The sequence below is a fragment of the Equus przewalskii genome, chromosome 3 (genome assembly GCF_037783145.1).
Source record: "Equus przewalskii isolate Varuska chromosome 3, EquPr2, whole genome shotgun sequence".
Lineage (NCBI taxonomy): Eukaryota > Metazoa > Chordata > Mammalia > Perissodactyla > Equidae > Equus > Equus przewalskii.
In genome coordinates this window covers 10528152-10553258 of record NC_091833.1, presented here as the reverse complement: position 1 = coordinate 10553258, position 25107 = coordinate 10528152, and the positions used below count along the sequence as shown (strand labels likewise).

The following is a 25107-nucleotide window of genomic DNA, read 5'->3' as shown; positions in this document are numbered from 1 at the left end:
TTTTATGTGAGAGAAATAAGTTTTATCTTGTTTAAGGCAATTATTTTGGGTCTCTGTTCCTTGCAGACAATCCCAATTTTAACTGATACACTGGGAATTATTTCTGACTCTTTTTCCACCTCTCCCTGCATCTAATCACCAAACCCTTTTATTCTACCACCTTGATATGTCCCAGATCTGTAACCCTTTCTCCATCATTGCCACTCCTACCTGAGCTCAGACAATCAGAATTTCTTGCCTAGATTACTGTGTCAGCCTTTTTTCTAGCTAGTCTCCCTACCTCCTTGGTTGTCCTTTTCAATCCATCTTTCATACCAGTAATTCAAATTAGCTTTCCTATGAGAAAGTTAAATATACATATTACAGAGATCAATATGGCAAATACCCACACCCAGATTGGTAACAATTGTTAATATTATCTGTAATTTTTTATGAAGTAAATATGACAGAGTTGTGTCATTCCTTCCACAAGGGCAAACACCCTCTCATGCCCTTCAGATCCTGTACTGAACAGTATCCTTGCTGTATTTTTTCAAACTTTTACATACATTTATGAATGAATGTATAGTATGGTTTTGTGTATCTGAAAATTTTATCTAAATGGTGTCATGTTATACCTATAGTTCTGCAACTTGCTTTTTTATGTTTCTGAGGTCTATCCATGATGATACCTACAAACTGAGTTCATTCATGTCAATAACTCTATAGTGTTCCATCGTGAGACTGTAAGAGCAAATCTATTTCCTTATCAATGGGAAACTTGGTTGTTCCCTATGTTTTGCTTTTATAAACAATGCTTCACTGACATCCTTATACATGTGTGAGGTCTCTAGGGTCTATACCTGGAAGTATAATTGCTGGATCTTAGGGACAGAGATTGCTATGGGTTGAAATGTATCCTTCAAAAAGAGATATTGAAGTTCTAATTCCAGGTACCTGTGAATGTGACTTATTTGCAAATAGAGTCTTTATATCAAGTTAAGATGAAGCCATTAAGGTGGGCCCTAATCCAATATGACTGGTGTCCTTATAGGAAGAGAAGAGACACAGAGACACACACAGGGAGAGGACACCGTGTGAAGATGGAGGCAGAGATTGGCGTCACGTGTCTCCAAACCAAGGAACTGCCAAGGATTGCTGGTAACTGCCAGAAGCTGAGAGAGAGGCCTGGAACAGACTTTGTTTGAGGGACTCCGGAAGGAAAGAACTCTGCCAACACCTTGATTTTGGACTTTTAGCTTCCAGAACTGTGAAAGAATAAACTTCTGTTGTTTTAAAGCATCCAGTTTGTGGTAATTTGTTCCAGTAGCTATAGGAAACTAATACAGTAGCAGAATTGAAAGTTGAGGCCTGTAGGAGCACAGCATGTGATCAGAGAGAGAGCTGATGAGTCTGAGACAGTAAACTGGGGCTGGACTGGGAAGCACCTAGAATGTGACCTTAGTGGACATCTGGACTTATGCATTCAGGCAATGTGATGCCACAGAGGATAAATTAAATCAGCAAGGGACATTCTATTTGGGTTTTAGAAAAGAGTGTCAGAGAAACAGCCCTTGTTTATAACAAGGGGCTTGTTTGAATCATTCAACTTCTGGGTTCTCAGATTCATTCGCTTTTTCCTCTAAAAGTGATTAATTCCCTTCACACAAGGATTTGACAAACACGTTTGTCATTAATAACCACAGGTTATTTTGTGCTTACTAAACCAGGGCCTGTTTTTAGACATAATCAGCTAATCTCACTTAATCCTCACAAATGCCCCCATGAGATAGCCATGTTATCTTCTCCATTACAGGGACAAGGAAACATTCAAGAAGAAGGTGAGGTGATTTGCACTTGGGGAAAAATCCGGCTGAAAATTGAGGGTCGGCCCCCTTGGTTCCTGGCTGTATGGTTTTAGGCAAATTACTCCACTTCCATCAGCCTACCTTTCCCCATCTTCCCAATTGGCATGACAACAGCTACCTCTTCGGTCCGGTCCGTCGTGATTAAATGAATGAAGCGTTTCAAGCGCGCTAACCGCGATAAGCAGAGCCGTCCCCCTTTTCCGGGACCACGTGGCCCGGGCAGTGCTGACTCGGCGGCGGGGCCGACCCACGGCTCCGGCCGCCAGGGTGCGCTGTGACGCGGCTCGGGCTGGCGGACGGCCGCTCTAGCCTCGCCCGGGGAAGTCGCCGTCCTTACCTTCAGACGGAACCCGCGCCTCCGTGTCCGCGCCCGCCGGCTCTCCGTTCTGTCCTGCAGCTGTCCACTGCCCTCTCGCCGCCCACCATGGCCCTGCTGCACTCCGGCCGCGTCCTGTCCGGGGTCGCCTCCGCCTTCCACCCAGGCCTCGCTGCCGCGGCTTCTGCCAGAGCCAGGTAAGCAGGGGAGACCGAGACGGAGCCGGGATGGTGGGCCCGCCCTGCCGAGCTCTGGGCGCCCCAGGACATCTGCCCACCCCCCGCAAGCACACGCACACGCACGCTTTCTCTGTTGCCCCTCGGCTTCACTGGGGGCTGATGATTGAGCGTCTGCCCCTCACAATGACCCTCGGGGTCCTACAGCCCTCCCCTCCGCTGTCCCCAGGACTGCAGGCGAGCGTGCCAACGCGTTCCCCTGGGTTAGGAAGTGTGGCCCTCTTCGGTGCCCAGACTCCCGTTCAAGGGGAGGTGGGTCCTGGGCCGCAGATTCGGCGCAAGGCGGGCGGAGGGGCGAGAGGAGAGCACGCGGCCTGCGGCGCCGGGCCGGCCTCGCGCCCATTGGCTGTGGCACCGGGGCCGCCTCGCGCCGATTGGCGGCGGCTCTGGGGGGCGCGTGTGCCCTTGACGTGCTGCCCTGGGGGACAGCGGGGCTCACCCGTCGTGGGCTCCCTGGGGACCGGTTGGCGTTGATAGGGCGGTGCTGGTGGCCGTTTGCGTGCCCGGGGCGGGGGGAGGAAGGTTCCCGGGGCTCTGGCTTTCAAGACCGGCTCTCCGCTCTGCGCTCGGTGACCTTGCTGCGCGGCATCCTCCCACCCTTGTGCCCGCCTGAGTCACCGGTGCCCGCCCCGCCTCCCTTCCCCTCCCCGCCCCCCCCCCCCCCCCCCGGCCACTTGGCCTTTGGATGGAAAACGGTCGGGGTGTAGTGCACCTCCTTTTCTTTTTTAAGCCCTTCGGAGGTCTGGCCGTGGGGAAGCCGCCGCTCTTCCTCTCTATCTCACTCTACTCTTTTGAGTTAGTAAATATTTTGTCATCGCAGTTTCACAGAACCAGGCACTGGACCAGAGGCTGGTGAGAGAGAGAGACAGCGGTGAACGAGCCTGAGTCAGAGACAGGTGTCGCTCAGAAAATTATAAATATGTGATTTCAATCGATGTGATAAGTGTTGCGGAGAAAAAGTACGCAGCGTTAAACGAGTTGGTAATTCCTTCCTAGTGGAGACCTGAGCCAGGTGGTTGATTCACTCAAGAAGCCTATTTGGGACAGAGTCCTTAAGGTCTGCCTAATCGAGAGCTGTCTCTCTAAACCACTCCGACCAGATATTAACTTCAAGGAGCAAAGCCATGGCCTCTGCTGCGGGGTGCCTTGCCTTCCTTTGGATGTATGCACGATGTCTTTAAGCCAGCAGAACAGTTTGTCCTGTCCAGAGCCCCACCCTCAGCAGTACGGTTTTGTCCAGGCTTTCATACTTTCTTGTCTCCCTGATTTGGTTCCTTCTTGGCCCACTGTCGAGTTTTGCTTTTTAAACCAGCCTACCTAGCAGACCGGAATTAGAGAGGTTATCATTTATGCACCAGTTTTGGAGAACAGAAAGGGTGCCTAAAGTTAGGGACGAGAGAAAGTCTGTTGCACCATAGTAGTCATCAATAATCTCTTGGTTTTTTGGATTTGGCTGGGTGGCCTGCAGCTCTACTTAAAGTGCTGGGTGAAAATCCTTATGAGTGTGACCTTTTAGTCATTCTTTCAGTTTGAGAGCCTGACTCATTTTTCTTTCCTGCCTTTTCCTCATTAGAATGTAGGTTCCGTGAGAGCTGTACCTAGTACTTTGTTCACTGATCTGTCTCAGCACTTAGACAGGCCCTGGCATGTCTTTCAAATGGAATATTTTTATTTTCAAGCCTTGATTTTTAGATTAGTGCAACAGCAACAAATGTGACATTTTAATATTGTATTTTAGATCCAAGTGTAAACCTGTAGGGGAACCACAGTGGTGCAAAATGTGTACAAAAAAATAAAATCTGCAAATATTTGAGCGCCTGCCGCTGAGGAAGTACTGTTCAGATCTGAACAGTGATCACGTGAGTGGATGATAGAACCTGAGGCCATATCTGGCCGTGAGTGGTAGCTATTCAGGCACCAGGGCAGTCAGAACCTGCACTCTCGCCATGGCAGAAGTGACCTTTACCCAAAGCCAAATGGTGAAAGTGGAAAACGTTTAAAATAAACTCAAGTAATTGAAGTTTCTTTTTTTAAAAACAGCTCATTCTAATACAGTGAAACCCTGGCAGTTGGTATTCTGAAAAACTAAGGATTTGTCCTATGAAATGCTTAATTTTCATACGTGGGTCATTTATTTTATTTACTATTTTATTGAGGTAACGTTGGTTTATAACATTATATAAATTTCAGTTGTGCATCCTTATATTTTGATTTCTGCATAGACTACATCATATTCACCATATGTTCATGTTCAAAGACTATCATCTGTCACCATACGTATGTGCACTATTACCCCATTCTCACTCCTCCTTTTCCCCTTCCCCTCCAGTAATCACCAGTCTAATCTCTGTGTCCATGTGTTTGTTTGTTGTTTTCATCTTCTACTTTTGAGTGAAATCATGTGGTATTTGACTTTCTCCATCTGACTTATTTTGCTTAGCATGATACTCTCAAGCTCTATCTATGTCACAAATGACAAGATTTCATCTTTTTTATGGCTGAGTAGTACTCCTTTGTGTATATATATCACATCTTCTTTATCCATTCATCCATTGACAGGCATACTTGGGTCATTTAAATAGAACTTTCTAAGTTCAAATGTTTCATTTAGCTGCATTTTTTTTTTCTTTTTTGGGCGGGGGGAGATTAGCCCTAAGCTAACTACTGCCAATCCTCCTCTTTTTGCTGAGGAAGACTGGCCCTGAGCTAACATCATGCCCATCTTCCTCTACTTTCTATGTGAGACACCTGCCACAGCATGGCATGCCAAGCGGTGCCGTGTCTGCACCCGGGATCCGAATCGGCCAACCCCGGGCCGCCGAAGCAGAACGTGCGAACTTAACCACTGCACCACCGGGTAGTCACAGGTCAATGAAGAAAGAATAATATGCTAATTTTAATGATTTATAATGATTTGTTCTTAATTACTTAATTCTGGTTAGTTTTTAGTGAAATGACTGAAGGAGTATCCTGAGACCCTTAAGAAAGGCAGTGGCTGGGGCTGGACCCGTGGCCGAGTGGTTAAGTTCGCGCGTTCCTCTGCAGGCGGCCCAGTGTTTCGTTGGTTCAAATCCTGGGCACAGACATGGCACTGCTCATCAGACCACGCTGAGGCAGCGTCCCACATGCCACAACAAGAAGGACCCACAACGAAGAATACACAACTATGTACTGGGGGTGCTTTGGGGAGAAAAAGGAAAAAATAAAAATCTTTTAAAAAAAAAAGAAAAAAAGAAAAGCAGTGGCAATAGTGGTACGATAACCGGTACTTAGAAAGTCAAAATTGTAGTATTGTTTTTGTCGTTTTTAGCTCTGTGGTCATGAGCCAGTTAATTAACTTCTCTTCTTATTTTAAAATAAGAACAGGAGGGAGAGCATTTTAGGAACTATAAAGCACTGGGTAGGCTCCCAGGGCAATTGCAGGGTATTTGAATTGGAAATGCTTATCTGAATACTTTGTACCTCACCTCTTTTGGTTAGCTGGTCAGTATTGTTCCGTGCCTGAGACTTTGCTCTTCTGTCCAAAGTGCATTGATAGGGATCACTGTAGGCCACAGGGTGTCAGCATCGTTGTCCACAGAGCACTCTTGTTTTCACCTACTACTGGCCTTTTAAAAACATCAGGCAGAGTTCTTACAACGTGGGCATGGAGTCTTTACCCTTTTAAAGAATGGAGTAGTGCCGAGTGTGGAGGACCTGAGCCTGGTTGCTGATGTGGGACTGATCAAAGGGAGAGGCCCTGCTCCTGTATTCAGATCCTATGTTGAGATGCAGTGTGTTCACATTGCTTCTAGAATTCTCCTTAAAAGATACCACTCTTGACCAGATCTCTGGCAGAAAACTCCAGGCTATTGTTTCTGAGAGAATTTCTCTGCTAGAAAACTTTTTAAAGAACGTGACAAATTAAGGCTTTTCACACCATTTAACAAGAATAGTGCCCTCTGTCCTGGTGGTTAGGAGCAACAGCTGTGTCATCGTTGATTGAAGACCTGCTAGACAGACCATCTTTTTAAAAATGAAAATTGCTTACCAGAAGTTCTCTATAAGACGTCCTTGACGTTCCAAGTATTCCTTTCACTCGTCAGTTCACGACGGTGATGTAGACAGGCAGGTAGCTGCATGTTTTCAGGGTCTGAATTGTGGGCAGGAAATTAGGAAAGCTTTCTTCAGGCCCGGTTCAGAAGTTGCTTCAAGGTATCTGTTTCTTACTATTGCTTACATACTGGAACAACCAAGCGGCCTGGAACAACGAAAAAGAATGAGAGGGATTTTGAGTCCTGGCAGTAGAGGTAGTGAGGAAGCAGGATGATAATGTCTCTCGAGACTCTAGAAAAAACTAAGTAGTAATCATTGAAAAGCAAGAAAGACCTCCATTTGGCCATGAAGTCTTATGCCCACATGCTCCTTGAATTCTGTACGTGCTTGGCCTCACCAGGCATGGCGGTTATAAATAAATAAGTGTAGTAGTTTAATTTAGTAACTGATACCAGCAAACATCAGGCACTCGCTCTGTCCCAGGCTCTGTTCTGAGTGTTTTATGTTTCATAACTCCCTTCATCCTTATAACAACCCTGTGAGATAGGTAAGTTGAGCCCCCATTTTACAGATAAGAAAAGTTGCGACTTAGAGAAGTTAATTGATTTGCCTGTGCTCACACAGCTAGTAAGTGGCTGAGCTGCTGTTGAATCTGTTCTGTTTGCCCAGTACTGACATTGCTCGAGGCAACCTATTAAAAGAAAGAAAAGCCTGGGAAATCCAAACATGGAATAATACACCCTTCAATAACAGAGAATTAGCTGTGCATACCAGTTACGGCTATTGAGACTGAGGCAATTTCCAACTTGTCGAGAGAGCATGAATTTAACTGTAGTTCCGTGTCCATCCAGCCATCCAGTGTGCCTCATGGAGGAGTGAGCTGTGAGTGCTGACTGACCACAGCTCAACAAGAAAACGATTGTTGGGAAAGAAATTCTAACGAAATAATCCTCCGGGCTAGTCAGCATGGTGAGCGCAGGGAACTTTCCCTGTGCCGGGCTGAAACATTTGATCGGTTGAGATTGGATAAATGATTGCTAAGAGAACATGGGCTATTTCACCTAGGTAATTTAGAGCCTTGCTTCCTGCTTCCACTTTATACTGTAACACCCCCAACACCCCCATCTTCCCCCCCCCCCCCCCGCAGCTTTTTCTAACCCTTAGCCTTTATTCTTATGCCTGCTTGGAATGCCTTTTTCCTCCTTTCATCCGTAGCACTTGCCTCATAGGTCACCTCCTTCTCGAAGCCTTCCTGAGCCTATACTTATCTCCCCTACCCAGGCTGTAAGAGCCTGTCCTCAGGGTCCTTGTAAATAATATTCTCTGCCCTGAGGCTGTCTTTGTATCACCATATATTACCCCTCCACCCTCCCACCCCCCAGCCTGCATTGTGTGTAACTCCCCGCTGGGCTAATGTGGTGGTGAGGGATTGTGTTTTACTCTTTCTATTCCAAGCTCTTACCACATAGCAGGTTCTCAATGATTGATTTAGAGATCATAAAGACACTGTTTTCTGTAATATGAAACTGTATTAAAAACTCCTTGCTTGTTTCCTCTGAAGAAAAAGGGTAGATTAATCTTTGTCTCAGAACAGTAATTTGCCATAAGGTAAAAACCTCAGTTTGATAGATTAATGCGTTCGTGCTGCCAGGAGAGTGTTGGGAAAAAAGATGGTGCTTCTCTGGGAAATCTCAAAGATAGTTTTAGGGGAAAGTTAGCCTGAAATTTTCATTTTCTATACTTAGGATTCAATTTGGGGAAGGCCAAATCAAAAAGGTTGTTGGGTGATACTTGGTCACTTTGATGCAGGGTCGGTGAGCCGAGGAGTCGAAAGAAAGATTTCTTAGACTCTTAAGATCTGGCAGTAGTGCTCTTTTATTTAGAGAATAGTATAGAATAGCATGGGGACAGGACCCATGGGCAGTCAGAGCTTCTGCTGCTGCCGCTTCTGCTGCCCCCGCTGGCATGGGGACAGAACCCACAGGCAGGCAGAGCCGCTGCTGCTGCCCCCGCTGGCATGGGGACAGGACCCATGGGCAGGCAGAGCTGGTGCGTGGGGACAAGACCCACGGGCAGTCAGAGCTCCTGCTGCTGCTGCTTCTGCTGCCCCCGCTGGCATGGGGACAGAACCCACAGGCAGGCAGAGCCGCTGCTGCTGCCCCCGCTGGCATGGGGACAGGACCCATGGGCAGGCAGAGCTGGTGCGTGGGGACCCACAGGCAGTCAGAGCTCCTGCTGCTGCCCCGAGTTGAGGGTTAGGGCTAAATTTAAGGCATGGGTATGTGAGTCATCTCTTTGCAAGACAAAGGAAAAAAAGTTAAAATGGTACCACTGCCGGTAGGGTCCGGCCATTGGGCGGTCCCACAACTTTTAGATAAGAATCAAACCAGATTGAGTAAGTGGCAGAAGTCACCGCTCAAATATTATCTTCAACTAAAGACAAAGGAGGATTTTGGGGTGGGGGGTCAGTTACATGAGGTTGCCAGACAGTAAACAACTTAAGTTCTTGCCTTCCCCATTAAGAGTTTCCAGAGATAAGGCCATCCTCCTGGCGCAGAGAGGGAGGCATGGAGATTTCCTTCACAAATGCAGTTGTTTCTGATCAAAGGGCAAGCAAATTCCACTCCTCAGAGCCTGATTCTCATCTGCAGTTTTAAAATTAACCAGCCTAAAAATCCTCATCAACTTGATTAAGATGGGGTTTGTGAGTGCCTGAGAAATAATCATTGCGTACCTATTTAATCAAAACAACAGCAAAAATTCACGTTGAACATATAACATGGTGGTAAAGAACCTTACCTCTTTCAGGTGTGCAGAACCATTTTTGTTTGTTAGTTTTGTTTTTTCCTTAAATAATCAAGGATATAAGAGAGTCAACATAAAGCCTAGAGAAGTATTCTGGGAAAACACAGAATCTCTCCTATCCAGGCAGAGTACACAGAAGGTAAAAATATAACCTTTCGTATTGTAAGGAAAGTCATTGATCGCTAAACCAGGCAAGATTGAGCAGAATTTTAAGGTATTAACACCTTTCGTAGCTTTTTTTCAGACTCAGTTATTAGAAATCAAAACAGAATTCCCTTTCCAAGGTTTGTCTTTACATGCTCTTTAATGTTTAGAACAAACTGACACTTTAGGAGAGTATAACAGATTTCTCAGTTTTAATTTCTGATACAGTAAATGTTGCTAGTTATATCCCACATAAATAAAGTCTTTTCCGGGCCCTCACTAAGTTTTAAGAGCGTAAAGGGATGCAAAAACCAAAATCTTTGAGAACCACTGCTTTGGGACAACACGACTCTTTTTCCTTGAAAGACAAAAACATATACACAGTTGTATTGCTTTGTCACTATTGATCCTGGTATAGAATCAACTTATTAACTATAACTTTTAACCGAAGTAACTTTCATTTCACAGATAAAACGGGGAGGGCGTTGATGTCAGCCCTGCACAAGCACATTAGCAGACCAGTAAAGCTCATGGAGCCACACAGTGCAACACCTCCAGCCACACACACATCCCTTTTATACCTTCTTAAAATGGGAAGAAAGAACATGTTCACTAAAATGACCCAAAGCTAAAGCCTCTCTGAAGCACATAAAAATAAGAAGCAAAAGTATATGAACTTTAAACCCGGCTTAGTAATCAATGTTGTCAGTATTTTATCTTACTCAGAAGTTATCTAGGTATCCAATGATTCATTAATCCGTTAATGGACTCATTGTAATATTATTCCAAGATTTTAAGTTACTTAAAGATCTTGGAAATTGTCTTCAAACTGATATATTACAAAATATAATCACTGTTCTCCCAAAAATCCATAACCCCAGTCTAATGAGAAAAATATCGAATTCCAGTGGAGGGGCATCCTCCACTATACCAGAAGGTGTGAAGCTGTCACAGCAGGCGGAGCAGGAAATCGTGGACTTAATAATGTATCAATATTGGCTCATTAATTATGACAAATGTCCCCTATTACCATAAAATGTTAGTGGTAAGAGGAAACTGTGAGAGGCGGGTACGTGGGAGCTAGATCTGTACTATCTGCTCAATTTTCAGTAAATCTAAAAGTATTCTAAAAATTAAAATCTGTTAATAACAGAGTCAAAATATGTCATTACTGTTGAAATTAAAAATTTGTCAGAATAGTTGAACAAATTTACATTTTTCATAATTTTAAACATTATGGAGGAGTAATGTTAATTTATTTTATCAGTAACCCAGAATAAGTTTAGGGGGAAAAAACCCACAGAGATGAAAATATATGCTTGTGTTATACTTACCATTAATAAATAAAAGACATGGCTATTTTTATTAAATCAAAATTAAACTAGTCTCATTTATCAAAGATTTACCTTACTTATATGAACTTGAATTTTTTAAATGTTTCTGAGCTAGTTTCTTTAAGGAAAAAAACTGAGTCTAGCACACTTGAAATACTAGAAATTCCGTCTCTATAACACAATCAGAATAGAGTGCCTTTAATTTGAGGTTTTATAATCTAATTTATCTCTCCAGAGTTGGAAAACACTTCACATTCAGACACTCAGAGGTAAAAACCAAAAAAAGCCTTTTTGAATTACCAACATATAGGGAGCTTGTAGCTCTTCAGGTCTACAACTTCAGCCACAGGTAAATAATAAGCACACACACAAAAATCTCACAAATCGGATAAAAAAGAGATGGCAAAAAAAACAAACCAGATTATCTGTCATCTCTCACCAGAGAATTCTCACCAGAGAGTAGACCTTTGCTGTCCATTTAGAGATCACTGAGCGGTCAGAGCATGAAGCCAGACTCAGAGTCACTGCTGCCAGTGGGGACCAGCTTACTGGCCACGAGTGATCCAGAACCCCCAAATGAGCTCGAGAACCAGAGCTGGATAAAGTTGTGTTGCCTCTTGAGGGTCACTCAGGGAGTGCACTTCCTCAGCAGCACGGGTCACCGGCCCAGTCAGGCAACTCCGCTGGGCCTTGGTGGATGACCCCTAAGACTTAATTTTTTAAGGTAAAATCATGACTCTCATACAAATACAAAATAATGAACATTGTCAAATGTTTTAACTCAATAAGTAATTAAATCAGTGAAATATTACAACCAGTCCTTCCAGCTGATTTTTAATTCCTAAGTACCTAGCAATTCTCTGTCATCCTCTCCACTCCTGCTGTCCCCCCTCAGTTCAGGCCCTCATCTCTGTCACTCCTGCTGGGCAACAAACCAGATTCCTCAGTGACCCTTCTGCATCTACCCTTACCACTCTGTGTTCAGTACCCCACCTTGCAACTACGTGGGCTCTAAAAATGTAAGTCCGTTCATGTGATTCCCCTAATCTGATCACCACTACCCTCATTAACGTTAATGAGTCTACGTGTTTTCATTCCCTCCAAGGTGAAGCCCAGGAACCTGTATTTTTAACAAGCTCTCCAAATGATGCCCTTAACAAGCTTGGGAGCAGGATAAAACCCCAGCCCTTTGCAGGGGAGGGGGCATCACATAATACTCCTGCGTTGGCCCTTGCTTACTCCTCTAGTCTCATCTTTGACCACTCTCAACTTCTCACTGCCAAATTACTTGAAGTGTGCTTTGCCTGACCTGAGTCAGGTTTGGGCTGCTTCGAGAACCTACGCATATGCCTTGTCCCGCCCAGGATCGTCCCAGTGCCCCCCTTCTGCTTCTCAGTGTTTGTAGTGGAATTATGGGTCTTCTCCACTCGTCTGCGAAGTGCTTTGAAGTCTTACGCATTGTTGGCTTGTTGGTGCCTATTGCTGTACCCTGTGTGTAATAAACAGGCAGACATTGTTGAAATGGGTTTTTGGCAGATCCGAGACATCTCTGACCGTGGAAATCTAGCTACTGTGACTGATGTCTTGTATTTCCCATTTCAGCTCCTGGTGGGCCCATGTGGAGATGGGGCCCCCAGATCCCATCCTGGGAGTCACAGAAGCCTATAAGAGAGACACCAACAGCAAAAAGATGAATCTGGGAGTTGGTGCCTACCGGGATGATAATGGAAAACCTTACGTGCTCCCTAGCGTCCGGAAGGTGAGTTTGCCACCCGTACCCTGCTTGATGGGGCTGAATCAACTGAAGGGAGCTCCTGGAGAGTGGCAGAAAGACTGCTGGGCTGGGAGTCTGGAGACCTGGGTTCTAGTTCTGATACTAACTGCTTGAATCACTTAGGTTGTCTGGGCTGTCGTCTCCTAGGCTGTAAAAGTAAGAGGTTGGAACTACCTGGTCTTTCCAAGATTGGACTTCCGTGATTATCCATAAAAAAAGAGGCATAGTGTCATGTCTAATCCCGAGGGTGCAGAAAAAGACTAAGAATTTAAACTTTGTCTCTTGGTGACAGGAATAGCCCTTTGTGGATGAGGATTTCTGTTGTTGTTTTCCGCTTCTCTCACTTTGATTGCCTTAATGAAGCCCTCCTACACAGGCATGCTTGCTCCTTTCTTCCTATTGAACCACAGAATAATTTTCTTTATGTTGTTGTATTTTTAGTAGTAGTCTTTCTATTGGTTATCATTATAACTATAAATAGTATAACTAATCCCCTTAGAATAGTTTTTGTTAAGTATGTATTTTTCTTTCCATCTGCACCTCTTCTGATGAAATATGAATGTGCTGCTTTGTCACTTCCAAAGCGGGGTGGTGAGGTGGTGTTCCTCCATACAGCAGAACTAGGCACCGTGAGTGGCAGTTACGGAAGAATACTTCTGGGCAAGAGGAAAGACCTCTGTAATCATCTGAGCTGTGCACTGTGCAGGAGGCGGGTTCAGGCCCCCCCGAGCCGGTGCAGTAATAGAGCGAACTACCGAAAGAAGAAATTTCAGAACGTATGGGAGTGTGGATTAGGTGTCATCTCTGTAATTCTCTGAGTAGAAAAAAGCTCAAGAAACAATTCCGATGAGAGGACTCTACTAAAAACTGCCCGCTGCTGGGTCTTAGGTCCTGTAGGGACTGCCTTGGGTCTCAGTAAGTCAGGCGAAAGTGTTTGGCAGGTGTTAGCTATTGTTGCAAGCTGGAACACGTCCACACGCTTCTGTACATTACCTCATCAGCTCTTCACCTCAGTCACATGAGGTGTAGAAACAGTTGTTCCCCATTCAACAGATGAGGAAACTGAGCCTCAGGAAGTTTAATAATTTGCCCAGGGTCACACAGCCAATATGGAACAGGCAGGCCTCTGACTCAAAAGCATGAAGATATGTGGCTATTATTATTAACCTTTAAAGTTCTTAGACTGACATATACCTTGAAATACTTTTTTTTTGAGGAGGAGGAGGAGGATTAGCCCTGAGCTAACATCTGCCACCAATCCTCCTCTTTTTGCTGAGGAAGGCTGGCCCTGAGCTAACATCCGTGCCCATCTTCCTCCATGTTATATGTGGGATGCCTGCCACAGCATGGCTTGCCAAGTGGTGCCATGTCCGTACCCGGGATCCAAACCGGCAAACCCCAGGCCACCAAAGTGGAATGTACACACTTAACTGCTATGCCACCGGGCCGTCCCTGAAATACTTCTTTTTTATGTATTTAGTTTTATTTTATCGTCTTGTATCTATTTTAAGTGTCCTTAAACCTTGTTCTTGTGCATTCCAAGAACGCCATTTTATGTTAAATGGTAACAAAGAGACACTGTATACCCACCCACATAAAACCTAACTTTAAAAAAATAATAGGGCCAGCCTCGTGGCCTAGTGGTTAAGTTCAGCACGCTTTACTTCAGCAGCCCAGGTTCAGTTCCTGGGCAGAGACCTACACCACTCATTGGTGGTGGTGACCCACATATAAAATAGAGGAAGATTGACACGGATGTTAGCTCAGGGTGAATCTTCCTCAACAACAACAGCAAAAAAAAAAAAAAGCAATAATAAAATAAAAATTTTCAGATATTGCTGTTCTGCAATATAAAATATTTTACTTCTTCTTAGATTATTACCCTTCTTCTTAGATAGCATCTCCAAATAAAAAACAAGGCTTTACTTCCAAAATTTAACTTACAAAACATTCATTATTGAAGCCGGCCCTGTGGCCAAGTAGTTAAGTTCGCACGCTCCACTTCACCAGCCTGGGTTTTCGGCAGTTTGGATCCTGGGCGCAGACATGGCACTTTTCATCAGGCCATGCTGAGGTGGTGTCCCACATGCCACAACCAGAAGGACCTACAACTAGAATATGCAACTATGTACTGGGGGGGCTTTGGGGAGAAGAAACAGAAGGAAAAAAAAAAAAAGATTGGCAACAGATGTTAGCTCAGGTGCCAGTCTTTAAAAAAAAAAGGAAAACATTGACTATTAATCATGATATAATTCCAGGTAAGAAGAAACTAAATGGATGCATTTTCTCTTGTCTAGGCAGAGGCCCAGATTGCTGCAAAAAATTTGGACAAAGAATACCTGCCCATTGGGGGGCTGGCGGAGTTTTGTAAGGCATCTGCAGAGCTGGCCCTGGGTGAGAACAGTGAAGCGTTGAAAAGCGGCCGGGTAAGCAGAGCCGACTCTGGCATCATACAGGGGCTGTCTATAAATTTAACAGTTTAAACACATGTGAAATAATTAGACAGATAAGAAAAGAGATGTCACTTTGTGTGTGATGATTGTTCTGGGGTGGCCACACTATTGCTAATGTCTCTTCTTTAGGTGGTAAATTGGCACTAATTAAATATAAAAGATTTCGTATAACACCAATTCCAAAAACGCAGTAGTAATTTGATGGATTCGACCCTGCTTTTGCTGTTAGTCTCTGGGTACTTATGTTCATTTCACATTGAATATGCGTTAGGAATTAGCCCCCAGCCTCATGCCCTGAGCTTCCGGCTTAGACGGAGGGAGCGGGCAGGAAACACGCCACAAGTGGACTGTCGAGGCCAGGGCTAGTCCAGTGGCCTCTGGTGCCCCTTCACAGCCCGTTTGGACATTGAAAGAGAGCAGACGGTGCTCCCTTCCTGCCATCTCCCTCCTCTCCCAGAGATCCAGAGAGCTCTACTGCAGCCGTGGCAGGAAGGACAAGCGGTGTCTCCTCCTTCCCGTTCCCTGGGGTCCCACTTATTGTGGGAGAAAGATGTCCCTAAAGTCACTAGACATAAGCTAGTGTGTGTGCCCACAGTGTACACAGGCGGCGCTCCTGTAGAACCGCCTGGGGCAGGTGGGTGCTGCCAGGCCCTGGCCCGTGGGCCCCTGTGCTTTACAATTTACTTTCTTTTGAAACAAATGTGTTTTTTAATGGATACATTTGTATGTTTAAATATTTATTTTTCTGGGGAAAAACACACAAAGTAGCAAAACTAAGCTAGCATTTCTCCTCTCCCTTCCCCCAAAGCCAGAATCAATACAGTTTCTTCACAAGCCTGGTCTAAGTCCACACGTTAGCTCATTAGCTCGGAAGAGCATACAGCCACCACCCGGGGTGATGCGGTCGTGATCGGACGTCATGGGCAGAACGCGGTTTGATGGGTATCCATGCAGTCAGCCAACCGCCTGTTAACCCCTCACAGAAACTTCTGTGTTTTTCTGGAATTTTTGCTTATTCTCTTTCTGTCCAGCAAATTGTAACCTAAGTGTAAGACTGGCCTGTCTTAAAATAACATCTGCTTGTCTTTTGTAAATTGCTCTGCCTTTATGAATCATTACTATTTTCAGATCTACAGTTATGTTTTTATTTCCGTCATGCCAAAGTTTGTGGAGACAAACTTTGTTTAGTGAAGAGTTTGGTAGTTGGGTTCCCCCCATTTAACCCACTGCTCCCTGGTCTAGAAGATAGGTTTATGTTTCATGGAGCCTCGTACTTCTCTGGTGCCTTTAAAAAAAAAAAACCTGTGGTTTCTTACTCATCCCCTAAAGTTGACCAATTTGAAGCAACAGATCTGCCACAGGCATCTCTCTATTACCCAAAAGATAACATTTTCAGATTATCTGTCATCATAGAAGGGGACCTCTCAGACAACTGTAAAATGTAGAAGTGTTATGCTAATGCACTTGTTAACTTGCTTTTCAAGATGACTTGTTTTTTTGATGTTCAGAGAGTCATTCAATTTTGTATAGTTGTAGAGTAACATTTTAATGTAGTCACTGTTCTCAGTGTCTTTTTTTCTCTGTATGAATCACTCCTTTTTCATAAGAGGGTGGGATTTTTGTGTCCTGAAAGTTCCTCACATAACACAGGGTGGCACTAATAATAGGCCATAAGAAATTAGCTTCTACATCAGAAAGGCTTTGAAAACTGAAGAGACGGGCCTTTTGAGAACCCCTGAGAAGACTCAACCCATCTCTTAGAAAATGGAGAAATGAAACAATAGCACTGTTCTCGTTTCCAAACATTCTTTTGGAACGTTGTCTTCAGCTTCTAAAGGAGGAAGGGTACTGACTGCAAGGTGCCGCTCTGCGGGCTTGAGCTGGGTTTTATTAAGCTGTGGGCCACAGAGAGTTGCACCTCACTGACCGTGCATGTCTCTTCTTCAGTATGTCACCGTGCAGAGCATTTCTGGAACTGGGGCCTTAAGGATCGGAGCCAATTTTCTGGTGAGTCTGCAAACTCCCTCAAGAAAGAGCTGTAAGACAGTCTGTAAGCTGAGGATGGTGGGGTTTCCTATGGCGTGCGTGGTTGCTGACCCGGAAGTGGATTTCCTCTTGCCACAGAGCTGGAAGATTTCCCGTTCTCTGATAAATGGAGTCCTGCCTGAAGGGAGGGGGCACGAAAGTACTTGGAAGAAATTACAAGGTTATTATAATAAATAGAATTTATTGCATATATACTCTTACTAGGAGATTTGTTTTAGCTTTTTAATCTTCATGAAGGAGGTTCAGTTAACACCATTTTACAGATGAAGAAAGTGAGGCCCAGATAGGTCCTTGGCAACAGCAGCCAATTTAATTGGCAGAGCCTGGATTCCAATCCAGGCAGTCTCGCCGCTGAGTCAATACTTTCTCTCAGTCCTAGAGAGAAGCTGAATTTCAATAGAGAAAAGTGTCCTCTCAGTATAATAATCAACTTTTTTCTCTCTCCTTGCTTCATTTTTCCGTTCCCTTTCATCCCATCTTTTAGCAAAGATTTTTTAAGTTCAGCCGAGATGTCTTTCTGCCCAAACCATCCTGGGGAAACCACACACCCATCTTCAGGGACGCTGGCTTGCAGCTCCATGCTTATCGGTACTACGACCCCAAGACGTGCGGCTTTGACGTCACGGGCGCCCTGGAGGACATTTCAGTAAGTGGCTTTCAGGGCAGGAGGGGTGAAGAAGCAAGGAGTAAACCTGTTTGTAGAGATTTGATGTCTCCCAGCTGGATCTCAATACCTGACTTAAAATGCGGGGGATGAGCTAGTTCCCAGTCCTCAGGTCATCTGTGTCACTTATCAAATAACAGTGACCTCATGGCATTTCAGGGAAGCTGTCCCCTTGGAAGGTGCAAAGTAATCTCTTGGTCATTTGTCTCTTCAGAAAATACCACAGCAGAGCATTATTCTCCTGCACGCCTGTGCCCACAATCCCACAGGAGTGGACCCTCGCCCTGAGCAGTGGAAAGAAATAGCAACACTGGTGAAGGTGAGGAGGGCGCGCTGACGGGTGACGGTTCTGTTTTTAGTAACTAGCTTTAGATGCTTAACTTGGCAACCTCTTAACAGGGAGAATTAATTAATCTTGGAGCCTGCATGAAATTTCCGTGCATTGTTAAATTGCCAGGAAAGAGGTCATTTGCATAATTAGCAATTTTTTAATTGATGATAGATGAGCAGTTTGAAAATAATTTTTGCTCCTCAGCCTGGATGATAAAACTTGTCGTTGGCTGGCCTGTACAGCAGGCGTCCACTGGCCCCAGGGTGTCTGCTGTTGGTGCCTGTACTCGCTGTGTTTGGCAGTGACTTGTTCATCCTTGAGCCGCTTTTTCATGTCCCCGCCTGTCCTTGCTACTTACCCTGGCACTGCCAAGATCGTGCATAGGGGCAGCTATCAGAGAAGGCTCTAGTCAGAATTCCTGGGGAAGGAAATATTCCTCTTGCTGTGTGTCCCTATTTTCACTCCCTTTGGTTGCCCTTTTCTTTTTTGTTTGGCTTTTTCTCCCCCAAACTGCCCCAGTACGTAGTTGTATATTTTAGTTGTGGGTCCTTCTAGTTGTGGCATGTGGGACACTGTCTCACTGTGGCCTGATGAGCAGTGCCATGTCCGCGCCCAGGATTCAAACCAGCAAAACCCCAGGCCACCAAAGTGGAGCACACGAACTTAACCACTCAGTCACAGGGCCGGGCCCTGGTTGCCATTTCTTTACGTTCTGTCAGCCCTAAGCTGCAAAGAGAATGAGACAGAGAAACAGCATCCAGAGGGCACTTTCAAGATGAGACAGTTCTAATGAGGCCGTCCCATGAGCCCTGGGTATAAGATGAGTCAGCCAGAGTTACATTACCCCAGAAAAGGCTGATGCTGGTCCTGTGACTGGACCAGAACAATTACCCAGACCACCACAGGCCCGAAAAGAGCTTCCTGTTTGACCAAGCAGCATTCTGGGCAGATTGAAATTAAGATTCTCTTTTCTTAATGTCTCCTTGAGGGACCATATCCACCAAAGTAAAAAAATATATGTTGTTATCTTAACTGCAGGAAAATTAAACATCTCCAGACTGCCATCTGGGGAGAAAACTGTGTTGACTTTGTCTGTGTGAGGCAGCATGGTCTCAATAAGCACGGTAACCATCCGGGGCATCTTAAGAGGGACTGCCTAAAGCTTTGGTCTTCTCTTTTCCTTTCCAGAAAAACAATCTCTTTGCGTTCTTTGACATGGCCTACCAAGGCTTTGCCAGTGGTGATGGGGACAAGGATGCCTGGGCTGTACGCTATTTCATTGAACAGGGCATTAATGTTTGTCTCTGCCAATCCTATGCCAAGAACATGGGCTTATACGGTAAGCCAAAGGACCCAGCCTGACCTCACAGTGTGAGATGGAAGAAATGCTGGGAGAAGATGCCACAAAGGGTGTAGAGTTGGGGGCGAGGGGAGGTGGTGTTTGTGTGTGTGTTCCATGTCCCTCCTTACCCAGAGCGGAAAGACAGGCAAAGTGGATTTTACTGATCTTAGCCATATCTTCTTCAGTGTCCCTGAATTCCTCCAGCAAAGAAACTGATTACTGCCTCTCTAAACAAAAAGTGACTGCTCTGTAAGACAAGAAAAGGAGGCTTTTGAGCACTCTTGAGTACTCAGACTTTCTGTTGTACCTAGGTTCACCATGCTGGGTATTGAAAACTTTTTATTTATAACAGCATTATTTTTGCTTCTGACGAAAGCAGATGATATGTAGCAAATTTAATCCTGATTTGCTTTAGCGTTTTAGATAGAACTAGAAGACGAGAACCATTTTGTCTTCTCAGGTGAGCGTGTGGGAGCCTTCACTATGGTCTGCAAAGATGCTGATGAAGCCAAAAGGGTGGAGTCACAGTTGAAGATCTTGATCCGGCCCCTGTATTCCAACCCGCCTCTCAATGGGGCCCGGATCGCCTCAACCATTCTGACCAGCCCTGATCTGCGAAAACAATGGTAAAGGCACATTGCCACTCCCCAGCCGTCTCCCTTTCCCACCATTGATCCTTGAAAGCTCGTTATAGTTGGCAGCTAGTGACACGCAGTACCATACAGCTTCCACGTGTGGAAGGAGAGGAAGGGACAGAGGAATGTGTGTTTTTTGGTTTTTGTGGGTTTTTTTTAAGGAAGGTTAGCTCTGAGCTAACATCTGCTACCAATCTTCTTCCTCTTTTTGCTGAGGAAGACTGGCCCTGAGCTAACATCCGTGCCCATCTTCCTCTGCTTTATATGTGGGACACCTACCACAGCATGGCTTACCAAGCAGTTCCATGTTTGCACCCGGCATCTGAACCAGCGAACCCCAGGCTGCCAAGAAGCAGAGCGTGCCCACTTAACCGCTGCCCCACCGGGCCGGCCCCTCAATGTTTCTGCATGTATTTGGTTTTTATTATCTATACCATCTGAATCTCTCTGACCTGTGCTCTAGATTAGTGTTACTCGATCTTTCTGACCACCGTCCACATATGACATTCAGTTACATCATGACCCTGAACACACATCACCTATGTGTGTTTATAGAACTGAAACGGTTGCCAAAACTCAATACTTAAGATTCATGTCTATACTCCAGTGTTTTCTAAATACCAGTTACTTCCAACTACATTGAATTTATGACCTTCTAATGGGTCGTGACACTCAATTTAGAAAATATTCCCCTAGATCTGGGCCTGGCAAATATGCTCTGCAGGTCAGATGTGGTCCACCTCCTATTCTTGTAAATACAGTTTTATTGGAACACAGCCACACCCATTTCTTGCTGGATTGTGTGTGGCTGTTTCCAGGCCGTGACAGCAGAGTTCAGTAGTTGTGAAAGAGAGCATATGACCCACAAAACCTAACATATTTACGATTTGGTCCTTTATAGAAAGTTTGTGAATCCCTGCTCTGTGTAATTCAGAGTTAATAAAAGCCAAGAAGCCCTTGGGAGATGTGACTTGTGATATGAGAGTTTATCCTGGGTAGCTGGTCAATTGAGGGGATAGATCTCTGAGAAGCTTCTTGGGTAGAAAAGCTAAGTCTGCTGTCTGCAAGAAACTATCTACAGCTCAGCTAGTCATCGTGTGACAACTATTTTTTCTACCTTAAATTAACATTGAAGTAAATAGTAAGAGTCTGGTTCAGGATAGTTCTTTTCAATACAATGGCTCCATGCTAGACTTACCAAAAAATTTAAATTATAATTTTATTTTTTTCTGTTATAAAATTAACGTGTAATGGGGCTGGCCCATAGCCTAGTGGTTGAGTTCACCACATTCTGCTTTGGCATCCCAGGTTCACAGGTTCGGATCTATGGCGCAGGCCTACACTGTTCGTCAGCCATGCCATGGCAGCAACCCACATGTAAAGTAGAGAAGAATTGGCACATATGTTAGCTCAGGGTGAATCTTCCTCAGCAAAAAAAAAAAAGAATTAATGTGTAAGTGCATTTTAGAAAGTTTGGGAGAGGGGAAATAGTTAACCATAACTCCAGTCATTGTAACCCAGCCTTTTGTCTTTGCCTGCTATTATCCATTGTTGTAACATACTATATACCATACTGCTATTTGTAGGGATCGAGTTGGTTTTGTTTTGTCACTTAGAATTTTACTATGGAAGTCTGTAGTGTACAATGATGGCAGAGATACTGTGCTAGATGACTAGGATGTGGTCTCTATCCTTGAGGAGTTTATAGTCTCATGAGAAAGGTACACGTGGCACTGATACAGGACAGAATAAATGCTGACTAAAGGAGTGTGGATTCTAGGGAGCGTTAGGGAGGATGTGATGAAGACACCAGCCTCTGAGCTGAGCCTTGAAGAGAGAAGAAGGGTTTTTTCCCCTGAAGGAAATGAAGGAGAAAGGAAACCGGACAGGGAGATGTGTGTGGGGAAGCGCCGGCGCATGATGCACGCTGTGCAGAGTGTGCTTCCGAAGTCTCAGGTGGTTTTCATGGCAGAAACACCGAGTGTGAGGAGGATGGAGAAGGCAGCAAAGCTGCAGAGGGGGAGCAGGTCATGAAGCCCCTTAGTGGTCCTGTGAGAAGCCAGAGCTTCATTCTGCAGGCAACAGGGAGCATGGAGGGGTTTTGCTAAGGTCGCCCCGGATCTGGCCATGGTCAGGCACTCAGTGCCGTAAGACCCAGGGCTCAAAGTGAATGCAGCTGGGTGGATGGGACTGCAGGAAGTTTAACAATCAGTGGCATCCCCAGAGGGGCCGGGGGTTCCACCTCCAGTCATCGCCCTGCTGGTGCAGTGTTGCCGCTTCTCATTTTTCAAGAGAGGAAAACTCCACCTTTCTGTGTGCAAGTGCCCAATGTTAAAATGTTTAACTGAGTCAAATAAAACATGACTAAGACCTTTAATTGGCAGTTTGTAACCTCTGTTTTAACATCGTCATCCAGAGATCGTTTAGGAAAGTGAACACGTAAGAACAGGAAGATAAACTGTAAATGTTTTTGCAGTCATCGGGTTGGTGAAAGCCGGCAGGAATTTCCCATAGAGCCACGGGAATAGCATGGCAAGGGTAGATTCTGAGGAGGGGAAAGACTATCCAGAATCAAGCGAGCTGTGTGTGGCTGGAGGACTGCCTGCCTCTCCAGGCCCCCAGATCGACACCCTCTCCTCTTGGGGTACTCTCGGCACAGCACTCTTCCACTGCTTCTTACCTTGTCCCGCCTTGCTCCACAGTTGGTCGTTTCCAGGTTTGCTCCTGGCGTCAGTTGTAAGCTTTCAAAGGCAAGGACCACATCTCAGGCCTCCCTTTCTCCTCAGCTCTTAGCACCTCATAGGTTCACAGTGCGTTGTCTTCATTGGGCTGGCAGGAATGTTTATTTCATGCATGCTAAAAATGGGGTCATATTTTCCTGTTTAGCCCACACCTTTTGCCTCCCGCATAAAGGATGGGGCACCTTAGCCTTCCCAAGTTCTAGAGTGATTCATTCATTCATTTTCTTACTAACTCAATTTTGTTAACTATTTTAGTTGCCTGATCAAAATAGTGTCCCAGTATGAAAGAGAATGCTATAAAATAGCTTTCTTCCCAGACCAGTGACAGCACATGACGCAGTCAAGGACAGAGACTTAAGGCACACTGGGGCAGTACTCACGGGAGGTCAAAATGCTGTGAGCTGTGGCTTCTCTGTTCAGTGCTTGTCCAGAATTGAGCTGCATTTTTCCTTTTTTTTTTTTTTTTTCTTTTACAGGTTGCAAGAAGTAAAAGGCATGGCCGACCGCATCATTAGCATGCGGACTCAGCTGGTCTCCAACCTCAAGAAGGAGGGCTCCTCCCACAGTTGGCAGCACATCGCCGACCAAATTGGCATGTTTTGTTTCACAGGACTGAAGCCGGAGCAGGTGAGTGGACTCCGATCTCTCCGCAGCCGACTGACTGATCAGCTCTTGCAAACCAGAATTCCTAATAGGTCGCCTGCCTACTCAGGATTTCCCTAGAAGCAGTTATGTTGGAGTCCTCCTAGGTAACAGAAGGATGTAGCGCTCGTTTTGTCTCATTTTTCATTAGTCACTGGCCTGTCTGTGTCCTCCCTGAGGTTACAAACTTGTGCAGAGCAGAGCCCGTTGCGATCCTTTTTTGACCACTGCTGCCAATCTGGAGGGATCCCAGGACAAGCAGGAGCCCGAATGCTGATAGGAGAGAGAGCTGCTCCAAAGCTGGATTCTGAATCTGTTTTTCTACAAATGCTGAATCTAAGACTTTTTTCTTCTTTTTCACTCTAAGCTAGCACCCCAAATTCTAGGAATAGGGTTTAAGTGAGAAAATAGAGCTGTTTATTTTTCTGCTTTAACAGTTGGCTAATTGTGCCATGCCAGGGCCGGGGAAGTCCATCTGACCCAGAAGTGCCCAAGCTCTCTCCTCTCTGCAGGTGGAGCGGCTGACCAAGGAGTTCTCCATCTACATGACGAAGGACGGCCGCATCTCTGTGGCAGGGGTCACCTCTGGCAACGTGGGCTACCTTGCTCATGCCATTCACCAGGTCACCAAGTAACTCCCCCGTGAGAGGAAACAGAGACGACCTTCCTGTCTTCGACCCCCACTGGTGTGAGGTTCACAAGGCAGAAGAGGGCGGGTGGATGGTGGTGAACAGAGCATTTCTTTCAACCACAGTACGTAACACTCAGCGACTGAATGTGTTTCTCAGCAAAGAACGTGTAGTGAAATAGGGCAGAGGCACGTGTGGCTGGTGTCTGGAACTTTGCGGCTCTAAACCAAATTCTCCCTCATTCCTTTGTCTCCAGCTTTTCCGGAAGAGTTTACATGTACAAGAAAGGCATAGCCCAAAAAAACCTAGCAGTCACACCATTGCCATATTTCAGAAGCTTTAACTGAAGCACCTGATGGTGTCGGGGTTCCTCTGTAGATCCAGCGTGAAAATAGCATGTAGGAGAGGCTGTGTGAGAAGCCCTCGTTCTAACATCACAGGCAGCCTCCCGTTAGTCCTGTGGTTGAGCAGCCCTGTCAACAGACCTTATTACAGAAATCATGTTTTAGGAAAACCAGTGAGTCTGCTGCCACTGCAGCAAGGAATATAAAAGATGCTGTTTCCTGTCTTATTTAAGAAAGAAAGAAAGAAGGTGCTCCTTTTTAATATCTGCAGGCATTTTAATGTTGCTCTCTGCTCCCTTATCATTGCTGTTCATTTCCTTGGGCACAAAGGTCCATAACTAGCCTAGATTTTCATCCTATTATACTGCTTGATTGACCATCACCCCATCCTGTAGGATGTACTTATTTGAAGAATGAAGAACATAATTTACTGCTCGTCCCATAGCCTCACCTTTCTCGGCAGAGAATAGCAGAGAGTAGGTGACTGAACTTTATTTCTGCATCCTCTTCAATGAGTGTTTAACTGTCTCCTGTCGGGACGTTGCCTCTGCCCAACTGGACCTCGTACCTTCGTTCAGCGTGGTGGTGCAGTCACTCATCTCACATCATGAGTCGGGCGTCGCAGGGTAGAACCAGGAGAGAGGATTCTCTGAGCTTTGGCTTTAACCTTTCTGTGCCCCCAGCTGGACTCAGGCTTCACCCTTTGGAAAGATAACCACCATCTGCTCGAATCATGTAGACTTATTGCAGCCTGGTTTCTCTGTTACAATAAACTTACTGTAGACCCAA

The 25107-nt window shown here is 45.3% G+C and overlaps 1 protein-coding gene and 2 long non-coding RNA genes across 3 annotated transcripts in view; 1 reads left to right on the top strand and 2 right to left on the bottom strand.

Annotated features, from left to right (window-relative positions):
- The window catches only part of LOC139082195 (uncharacterized), a 7296-nt gene extending 4949 nt beyond the window's left edge, over window positions 1-2347 (bottom strand). Inside the window, exon 1 of the long non-coding RNA XR_011537947.1 lies at window positions 2185-2347. This is a non-coding gene — a long non-coding RNA (uncharacterized lncRNA). The remainder of the gene's footprint in view (window positions 1-2184) is intronic.
- GOT2 (glutamic-oxaloacetic transaminase 2) lies at window positions 2171-25107 on the top strand. Its single transcript, XM_008516112.2, has 10 exons — window positions 2171-2360; window positions 12320-12476; window positions 14789-14917; window positions 16892-16951; window positions 17475-17636; window positions 17869-17973; window positions 19174-19324; window positions 19788-19953; window positions 23180-23330; window positions 23858-25107. Exons 1-10 carry the CDS (start codon window positions 2272-2274, stop codon window positions 23978-23980), a joined length of 1293 nt encoding a protein of 430 aa, XP_008514334.1. The 5' UTR covers window positions 2171-2271; the 3' UTR covers window positions 23981-25107.
- LOC139082197 (uncharacterized) lies at window positions 3041-6848 on the bottom strand. The gene is made up of 3 exons (XR_011537949.1): window positions 6768-6848; window positions 6430-6639; window positions 3041-3248 (listed from the first exon to the last, which is right to left on the bottom strand). It is a non-coding gene; the product is annotated as an uncharacterized lncRNA (long non-coding RNA).

What these genes read in the sequence shown, in the direction of transcription:
- GOT2 (XM_008516112.2), top strand. Translation starts at nt 2,272, where the DNA reads ATGGCCCTGCTGCACTCCGGCCGCGTCCTGTCCGGGGTCGCCTCCGCC. An exon ending in TGCTCCCTAGCGTCCGGAAG is followed by an intron (nt 12,477 to 14,788) that starts GTGAGTTTGCCA and finishes TCTCTTGTCTAG; the next exon opens with GCAGAGGCCCAGATTGCTGC. An exon ending in CAGGACTGAAGCCGGAGCAG is followed by an intron (nt 23,331 to 23,857) that starts GTGAGTGGACTC and finishes TCCTCTCTGCAG; the next exon opens with GTGGAGCGGCTGACCAAGGA.